General features: G+C 41.3%; 1 protein-coding gene across 1 annotated transcript; it reads left to right on the top strand.

The window, feature by feature from the left end:
* The first annotated feature begins 9,133 nt into the window (after window positions 1–9,133).
* LOC125953640 (trypsin delta-like) lies at window positions 9,134–9,790 on the top strand. Its single transcript, XM_049683323.1, has 2 exons — window positions 9,134–9,379; window positions 9,437–9,790. The coding sequence occupies exons 1-2, from the start codon at window positions 9,134–9,136 to the stop codon at window positions 9,788–9,790; spliced, it is 600 nt and encodes a 199-aa protein (XP_049539280.1).

The raw sequence follows: 9,790 nt of genomic DNA on the forward strand, positions 1-9,790 counted from the left end.
ATTTTTTAGGGAGAAGTACCAACCAGAGCTCCGTTTATACCGGAAAGAACCATACAGTCCACCCAGGTTTTAATCCTACAAATCGTGATAATGACGCTGCGGTGGTCCAGATCACAACATCGTTTTTCTCGAATCCGCTGATTAAATCTATCCCATTGCAAAATACAGAACCTGTAGCATCGACATCTTGCTATGTACTTGGATGGGGCTATACTACTCCAACAGGTTCTCCATCTGACATACTGCAGCTTGGAAACTATATCCTTCAACCGCCGTCGTATTGCGAAAGCGTATATGGAAAAGGAGAAATGACATCGCAGTAAGCAGAATATGATTGTGAAGCTCTTAGACGTATTGATTATATCGTTTATTCCATTTTCCAGAATGTATTGCGCCTCTGCCACGAAAGGAAGAGCTTGCTTTGGAGACAGCGGTGGCCCTTTGGTGTGCGGCGGATGTCAACATGGTATTGTGTCGTTTGGTAAAAATCAATGTGAAGCAAATGTTGCTGAGGGCTTCGCAAAGCTTCCCTCGGCCAGCATTCGCAACTTTATTCGCCATGTTAGTGGCATCTAAATAGAATGCAGTTTGCTTGCAATAAAGATTCTTTCGACTTATAAACCTTTTTGTTTGTACAAAATATTATTTGTGATGAATCAGTTCCAATCGTGATATGAATCAATTTTTGATGCTAAACTATAAACAACATATTTAATGGAATCATTTACCTGGTCCCGTACATCGAGATCAGATCAGAGTAGCAGTGATCAGGTAATTTTTTGGTCCATCTTCGAACGGAGTTTAATAAAAGGCATGCGTAATTGAAATCATATGTCAACAACATTTATGGACGATTCTATGGTAAAAGGTAATAGGCGAATTGTTTCGTCGAATAAAAAAAAAAACGATTGAAGTTAAAAACTATGGAAAAAATATATGTTAACCGCCTTCAGTCATTTTCAACCCACACATCAACGAGTTTTGTGATAGAGGAACTCACCTGAAGACTGAGTTTGGATTTGAGAGTGGATCGTTTGTTCAGTTGAAACGTATCTTGAGACAAGTTTGCTACCATTCGAATGCCGGAAAACAGTTTCCTACACCGAAACCTGACAAACGCGCTTGCTATAAACAAACAACGGTCGTACAAGGTCTCGTCCAATCGTACAAGGTCACACAAATGGGACGGGAACTGTACACGGTCCTTAAGTCTACGATTTTGTAATAAATGAAATTCTACGTAATAGCCTTGGCTACACGACGTAACTACCGTAAACTGTAGCGTAAATGTAAAAATTGCCCTGGTTGAGGAAATTAAAATCGTTTTGTGGAAAAAAAGGATTAAACCCACTAGCAATGGTCACTCACTATCGATGTAAACCACAAAAAGAACATATTGCGAGCCCACCCATTTGAAAACAGCTTTTACGCTAGGTTGCTTACTCCATGGACATATAATCGTTTGCAAATTCTATAGCGAGCTCTATTGTGAATCGGTCACCCAGTATTGGCAGTGTTTTCTGCCGAAGTTTCGTGGAGATGATCCTATGGAACATGCTTCTTAAGCAGCCCATTTGATTAAACAAGAAGGTGATGTATTGGCGGCTGTATCAGCGGCTATAAAATCGATCTTCAGGCCTCTCTAGAACCACAGTACACTTTTCAGTGCCAAACTAGAAGAATGAACCAAGTAATCAGTGTTTTTGTAGTCGTGGTGGTGATTCTCAGTGGAACTTCATTTGCCGCGAGTGAGAAGCGTGCGTCAGGTACTGTGTACGGTCGCATCATTGGTGGAAGCGATGCGACCATTGAAAACTATCCGTTTATGCTGAGGCTGTACGTGGTAACTACCACGGGTGCAGAAACTAGATGTGGTGCTAGTGTGATTGGTGAATTCTATGCGCTCACAGCAGCTCATTGTTTCTACGGCAAGACCGTAAATGCGGTGAGTATGGAGGAGATCAGAAACAGTGACTGACCTAAAGATGAACAACCATCGTGTTCAGTATTATTTCTTAGGAGGAAGTACGTTTCAGAGCGCCGGTGGTAGCATTTTTAACGGTGAAAGTTATACAGTCCATCCAGGCTATAATCCTTATACTTACAACAACGATGTTGCGGTGGTCAAAATCACCATATCGTTTTTCTCGAATCCTCTGGTTAAAACTATTCCATTGCAAAACACTGAACCTGCCGCATCAACATCTTGCTATGCCCTGGGATGGGGCCGTACTACTCCAACAGGCTCTCCATCTGACATACTTCAGCTTGGAAATTACAAACTTCGACCAACGGCGTTCTGCGATAGAGTATGGGGTTTTGGACAACAAACACCTCAGTAAGCAGAATATGATCGTAGGAGTCTTCAAGACGTGGATTAGAACATTTTATTTCTGCTTCCAGAATGTATTGCGGTACAGCTCCGCAAGGAAGAATTTGCTTTGGAGACAGTGGTGGCCCTTTGGTGTGCGGCGGTCGACTGCATGGTATTGTATCGTTTGGTGGACTTGCATGTCAAGCTGACTATGCTGAGGCCTTCGTCAAGGTTCCCTCCGACAGCATCCGCAACTTTATTCGTGAAGTTAGTGGCATCTAAACGGCTCGTGTGTGGTTTGCATACTAGACTTTTTTTCAATTTACAACACCTCCTGTTATATTTCTTCTTATAACAACTTTGCCTGTATGTACTTTGTAAATATAATATTTTAGATACGTACGGTCGTTCCAATCGGGATATGAATAGCCGTGGCCACACGGGGCGAAAACTCTAGCGCAAACGAAAAAATTAATGCCAAAACGGTTTCGCTTAACCCTTACACGCTGTCAAACTTTTATACGTCCGCGGACTTTTTCGCTGAACCCTTGACGCTATCGAACGCTTTATTTACGAAAATGTAGGTTCTTTTCGTATTGTTTTTGCATTTTTAATATAAATATAGCAGCAACAGCAACAAAATCGTTAAAAACTGCAAAATTTATTCGGAAATCAACTTCAGCGGCCAAAACACAGATGAAAACAATACGTTTGACATTTCGGCATAAATTTTCGGGGTTTTACCCCTGCCACACGAAGCGAAAACATTTTGGCATTAATGTGCAAATTTGCGCGCAAATTTTCGCCCCGTGTGGCCGCGGCTAATCACTTTTCCGATGCTAAACTATAAACTACAGCACATTTAATGCGTTTTCCACGACTTATGACAGTGATAAGATATTTCTTTTGGTCTATCTTCGAACTGAGTTTAATATAAGGCATGCGTAATTGAAACCATATGTCATGGAACTCTAAACAACATTTATGGACGATTCTATGGTGAAAGGCAATAGGCGAATGGTGTATTCGAATGACATAATAATCTTTTCTATGTATCACATTTTTCAGCTTAGGTACGATCGGACGTTGTAATGTTGTACACTTCTCATTCGTTTCTGTTCGCTCACAGCCGAATGGAAAAAGGCGCGATTGAGAGCCCTGTCTCCCCTTCTACTTCACCAAACAGAGTTGAACACGTTACCGTGTACAGTGTTTCGTCATAAAAAATCAATGTCGTTACATATGGAACCTTCTACCACATGGATCTTAAGCAGTCCATTTGATTAAACAAGAAACCGCTACAGTGCTTCAGCACTAGTGACTATAAAATCGATCTTTTGGCCCTTCTGGTGCCACAGTACACCTCTCGATGTTAATTTAGGAGAATGAAGCAGGCAATTAATGTTTTGCTACTCGTGGTGGTGGTTCTCAGTGGAACTTCATTCGCAGCGAATGAAACGCGTGCGTCAGGTACTGTGTCCGGTCGCATCATTGGTGGAAGCAATGCAACCATTGAAAACTATCCGTTTATGCTGAGGCTGTACGTGGTAACTACCACGGGTGCAGAAACTAGATGTGGTGCTAGTGTGATTGGTGAATTCTATGCGCTCACAGCAGCTCATTGTTTCTACGGCAAGTCCATAGACGAGGTGAGTATGGAGGACATCAGAAATAGTGAATGATCCAAAGATGAACAACCATCGTCTTCAGTATACTTTCTTAGGAGGAAGTACTTTCCAGAGCGTTGGTGGTAGTCTTTTTGAAGGAGAAAGCTATACAATGCACCCAAGTTATAATAATTCAAATCGCGACAATGATGCTGCGGTCGTCAAGGTCACCACATCGTTCTTCTCGAATCCTCTGATTAAATCTATTCCATTGCAAAACACTGAACCTGCCGCAGCAATATCTTGTTATGCTCTTGGATGGGGTCGTATTGCACCAACAGGACCTGAAACTGACAATCTTCAGCGTGGAAATTATATCCTTCGACCAGAGACGTACTGCAATAGAATATGGTTATTTTTCCAACAAGTAACCCCGCAGTAAGCAGACAATGATGGTGAGGCTCTACAGCGCATTGATTAAATCGCTTATTTCTTCTTCCAGAATGTATTGCGGTACAGCTCCGCAAGGAAGAACTTGCTTTGGAGACAGCGGTGGCCCTTTGGTGTGCGCCGGACGACTGCATGGTATTGTATCGTTTGGTGGACTTGCATGTCAAGCTGACTATGCTGAGGCCTTCGCCAAGGTTCCCTCGGCTAGCATTCGTAACTTTATACGCCAAGTTAGTGGTATCTAAATAGCTCGTGTGTGGTTGAGGTACAATAAAGATTCGTTCTCGTTACAACTTCTTATCTGCCTTATTTTTAGTAGAATGAGACTTCTTTCAGGAATGTCTGATTCAATCGTTGCACAGTTCTCTCCAGCATACAGGGTGAGCCATTTAAACAAAATCTATTTAAATGTTGAATAACACAAATATTGAAAAAGTTACCTAACATTTAAATAGGCCTTGTATAGCTGGCGCACACTATAGAACGATAAAAACCGGCACACATATTGTATGGGATCCAAATCCTCCGCCAGGAGCGATTGCCCAAGTCCACGAAACTTTCGTAAACCGTGGAATCTTCCGCTTTTGGTACACTGTTTGTTCAGTTGTGCAACAAGTCGCATGAGGCAAAACGATTCGAATGAATTGAGTAACAAATTTCCGGTCCTTCTAGAGTGGAAGAGATCTGTGTATTGTTTTGTAGAGCATGAAATGAATAATTTCCAAGTGAATAAAACGATAGCCTACACCAAGAAATTGTTGGCAACGGTAGCTGCTATAGGGATGGATCGTATAGCTTTCGTGCGATGTTAAAAGAATTTTCTGTAATCTTTTCAACAAAATGTTGAAGAAATATTTGAGGATTTTGATCATCATCGCCTGCTGTCGTAAATTTTTTTCTACATTTCTCAGACCAATCAACGCTTCGCTCGTGCAAACCATGGATGGATTGGTTGGCACATTACACAACGGACATTGGTCAAATGATTTAAGATTGATGATTATTGTGGTTAGGAACTTCGTTTAGTGCACCTAGATTTGTTTGTGGTGAAATGAAAAAGGTTTAATTTTTAATTTTTAATTGACTTATTTCATAGTCAAAAGAAAAAAATGCCTCCAACCAAAAGATCAAGTAGAACGTATGCATTAACAAAAAAGACAAATGTTGCGGTGGTCAAAATCACCCCATCGTTTTTCTCGAATCCTCTGGTTAACTCTATTTCATTGCAAAACACTGAACCTGCCGCATCAACATCTTGCTATGCACTTGGATGGGGCCGTACTACTCCAACAGGCTCTCCAGCTGACATTCTTCAGCTTGGTAGCTAGCTTCAGCTAGTTTTCAACTCACACATCAACGAGTTTCGTGATAGAGGAACTCACCTGAAGACTGAGTCTGCAACTGGAGGTGGATCGTTTGTTCAGTTGAAACGTATCTTGAGACAAATTTGCTCCCATTCGAATGCTGGAAAACTGTGTCTGCGACTGAATTCTCACACATATGCTTGTTTTAATCAAACAAAAGTAACGATTACGAGGGCTCGTGATGGTCACATAAAACGGAAGGAAACAGTGATATGAACAATGTTCAAAATTAATAAAAACTTACGTCAAGAACGTTGTGTGAGCGATGCAACTTATAAGGTCTTCACGCGATGTTTATGGGATTTTCTGCAATCTTTTCATCAAACTCTCGGTGATAAACAAACGTATTGATGAGCGAAACAGTTACTTCTTTCAAATGTTTCTTTGCACCTACCGAAGAATTGTTCAGCCGGCCAATGTCAGTTTATATGGTGCATTCTGTACATAAGGATACATAATCTAATCTTGACTAATCTTAAGATGAAGAGATAGAGAAACTAATCTTTTCTATGTATCACATTTTTCAGCTTAGGTACGATAGGACGTTGTAATGTTGTACACTTCTCATTCTTTTCTGTTCGCTCACAGCCGAATGGAAAAAGGCGCGTTTGAGAGCCCTGTCTCCCCTTCTACTTCACCAAACAGAGTTGAACACGTTACCGTGTACAGTGTTTCGTCATAAAAAATCAATGTCGTTACATATGGAACCTTCTACCACATGGATCTTAAGCGGTCCATTTGATTAAACAAGAAACCGCTACAGTGCTTCAGCACTAGTGACTATAAAATCGATCTTTTAGCCCTTCTGGTGCCACAGTACACCTCTCGATGTTAATTTAGGAGAATGAAGCAGGCAATTAATGTTTTGCTACTCGTGGTGGTGGTTCTCAGTGGAACTTCATTCGCAGCGAATGAAACGCGTGCGTCAGGTACTGTGTCCAGTCGTATCATTGGTGGAAGCAATGCAACCATTGAAAACTATCCGTTTGTACTGAGGATGACAATCGTAACTACCGATGGTGAATCAGCTGGATGTGGTGCTAGTGTGATTGGTAGATTCTATGCGCTCACAGCAGCTCATTGTTTCTACGGTATGTCTATAGCCAGGGTGAGTATGGAGGACATCAGAAACAGTGAATGATAAAAAGATGAACAACCATCGTGTTCAGTTTACTCTCTTAGGAGGAAGTACTTTCCAGAGCGTCGGTGGTACCGTTTTTAACGGAGAAAGCTATACAATGCACCCAAGTTATAATAATTCCAATCGCGACAATGATGCTGCGTTGGTTAAGGTCGCCACATCGTTCTTCTCGAACCCCCTGATTAAATCTATTCCATTGCAAAACACTGAGCCTGCCGTAGCAATAGCTTGCTATGCCCTTGGATGGGGCAATACTTCACCAACAGGACCTGAATCTGACATACTTCAGCGTGGAAACTACGTCCTTCGACCGGAGACGTTCTGCAATAGAATATGGAAATACGCACAAGAAATAACCCCGCAGTAAGCAGAAAAAGATTGTGAGGTTCTACAGTGCATTGATTAAATCGCTTATTTCTTCTTCCAGAATGTATTGCGGTACAGCTCCGCGAGGCAGAACTTGCTACGGAGACAGCGGTGGCCCTTTGGTGTGCGCTGGTCTTCTGCATGGTATTGTGTCGTTTGGTGTAAGTAAATGTGAAGCTGATGTTGCTGAGGGCTTCGCCAAGGTTGCCTCGCCCAGCATTCGCAACTTTATTCGCCAAGTCAGTGGCATCTAAATAGCTCCTGTATGGTTGAGCTACAATAAAGATTTTTCCAAACTAGAACGTCTCTGACTGTCTGATGACTCTGATACTCTGAACTTTTCGATCCAGCCTTTTCTCAAAAATCAGAAGATTAATGCCAGACTACGTTGAAACATATCTCATGACCATGCAATTTGTTGATCTTTCTTGTTGAACATTTGTTCTGTTTTCACAATGCACTGTGGATGTGTCCAGGACATTAGTGCAATTCTGATGATAGCAAGGAACCTTCTATATGCGGCAGTTTCTTTATTATTTGAATGCATGATATGTTGAATGGTGGCCACTAATGAGCTGCTGCCATTATGCCATTTCATTGCGAAAATCAAATCGGATGGTAGAAAACTGGTGTGATTGTTTTCCGGTTGTGGTTTTACTTCAAATTGCATCGAGAGGGAGACAATGCTATCGATAGAAAATGGCATTGCTTAGTAACATTAAAACAATCAAAGTTTTACCTTCTTCTGATTTACGATTTCTGATTTACCTTCTGATTTACGATTACTTTCTGACTACAGTCTTGCTTGTTGTAAAAGTAGCTGTATCTAATAGCAAAAGGTGTATTTTTGATATTGTGGGAAAAAGACAATCAAGTGATTCTCGTCTGATTCTCTTATCAAAGCAGATCACTGTTTCATAATAAAGAAAAATGTCACTTATTGTGTGTGTCTTCTGTCTGCTGGTAGGATCCAGCTAAACAAACAATCGTTGATGGACGGCAGATTTCAGAGCGACTGATCGCTCCACGGCATCCATTGTTGGATCTATCCCTGTGAGGTTCGGTTGATAAAATGGTAAGAAGCTTTTAAGGCGTAAGGTCGATAATTTCAGAATGTTTTCCAAATCTAACTAGCATGAAAAAGGTGGCCACCAGGTATGTATATGGTATTCGTACAAGCTACCATATCTTGTGTCATCGTGATACGAAAAAACTGCTTTTCACCGGCAAAAGCAATGTTGTAGCCAAGTGTGATCGAAACAAATATTAGTGTTATGTGGATAGTCGCGGAAATTGTGCCCTAGTTCTAACCAGTTTCATTGCTAAGAATTTTTTATATAAATAAGCTAATCATGATCTTTTCCGATACCACTGAGACTGGGCAAAACAATATTCTTAAATTCATCTCCAACAAACGTATGACGGAGGAAACACTGTCTCGTTGTTTGCAAATATTCATTCGTATATTAATTATATCCTACAGTAGGCGACAGTGTACGCTGCGGCTTGTGATGCGCGAGATGTAGAGATATAGAAGACGAGGTCACACATAATCATTTTTCCTGGCATCGTAATGGTAGAAAACCTGACGATATGTTTCACCTGCCGAAAGCACACAATCGTAAAATGGTTAATGCACAATGTATGATAGCAATACCGGTATTTTGAAACAAACGGGCGTTACGCGGATACAGTCTAGGTGATAAGAGTATCTTTATTCGAAAATACTTTGTTTTAACTCGGAGCATCAGTTTTACTCGCCATAAAAAGGTTAACTGGGGCTTTATTGCAAGTGTTTTTGCATTTTTAAACTCTTCATTATGAAGAGTATATATAGACAGTCTCTATCATGCCAGCTTCGTAGTAGTTCCCAAAGTGCAAACTCGAAAACATGAAGCAAGTGCTGAGCCTGCTGGTAGTCATAGTTGTACTATGCACTCACGCATCGTATGCAACCAATGCAAAAGAATATACAGGAGATGAAAGAAGTATCATTGGTGGCAAAGATGCGTTCATCAGTAGTTACCCGTTTGCGCTGCTGATGTTTGTCAATGGATTTACAGCTTGCAGTGCGTCGGTGATTGGGGAGTTCTATGCACTGACAGCAGCGCATTGCTTGGTGCATGGTGACGACCCGGTAAGTGAATTGCAAAAACATATAAAGCATAAACTAAATGTAACATTTTATTTTTAGCCCCAGACCTATCAGGTTACATTCCTTGGAGGCACTTCGAGTATAGGCTCTAATGGAACCATATTTAACGCCAGTTACTATGTAATCCATGATGAGTACAACGAATGCACAACTGACAACGATGTAGCTGTTGTTCGGGTAACGACTTCGTTCTTCACGAATCCGGCCATTAAAGCCATAACGCTACAGGATAATGAACCTGCGGCATCAACATCGTGCTATGCTGTGGGTTGGGGTCTTCTTACGACTCCACCGAATTTCATCCATGCGAATAATCTGCAGATTGCTAACTACACACTACAGGCATCACAGACCTGCAGCAGCTTATTGGGAGAAAGAATAACTGAACAGTAA

This window comes from Anopheles darlingi, chromosome 3, assembly GCF_943734745.1.
Source record: "Anopheles darlingi chromosome 3, idAnoDarlMG_H_01, whole genome shotgun sequence".
Lineage (NCBI taxonomy): Eukaryota > Metazoa > Arthropoda > Insecta > Diptera > Culicidae > Anopheles > Anopheles darlingi.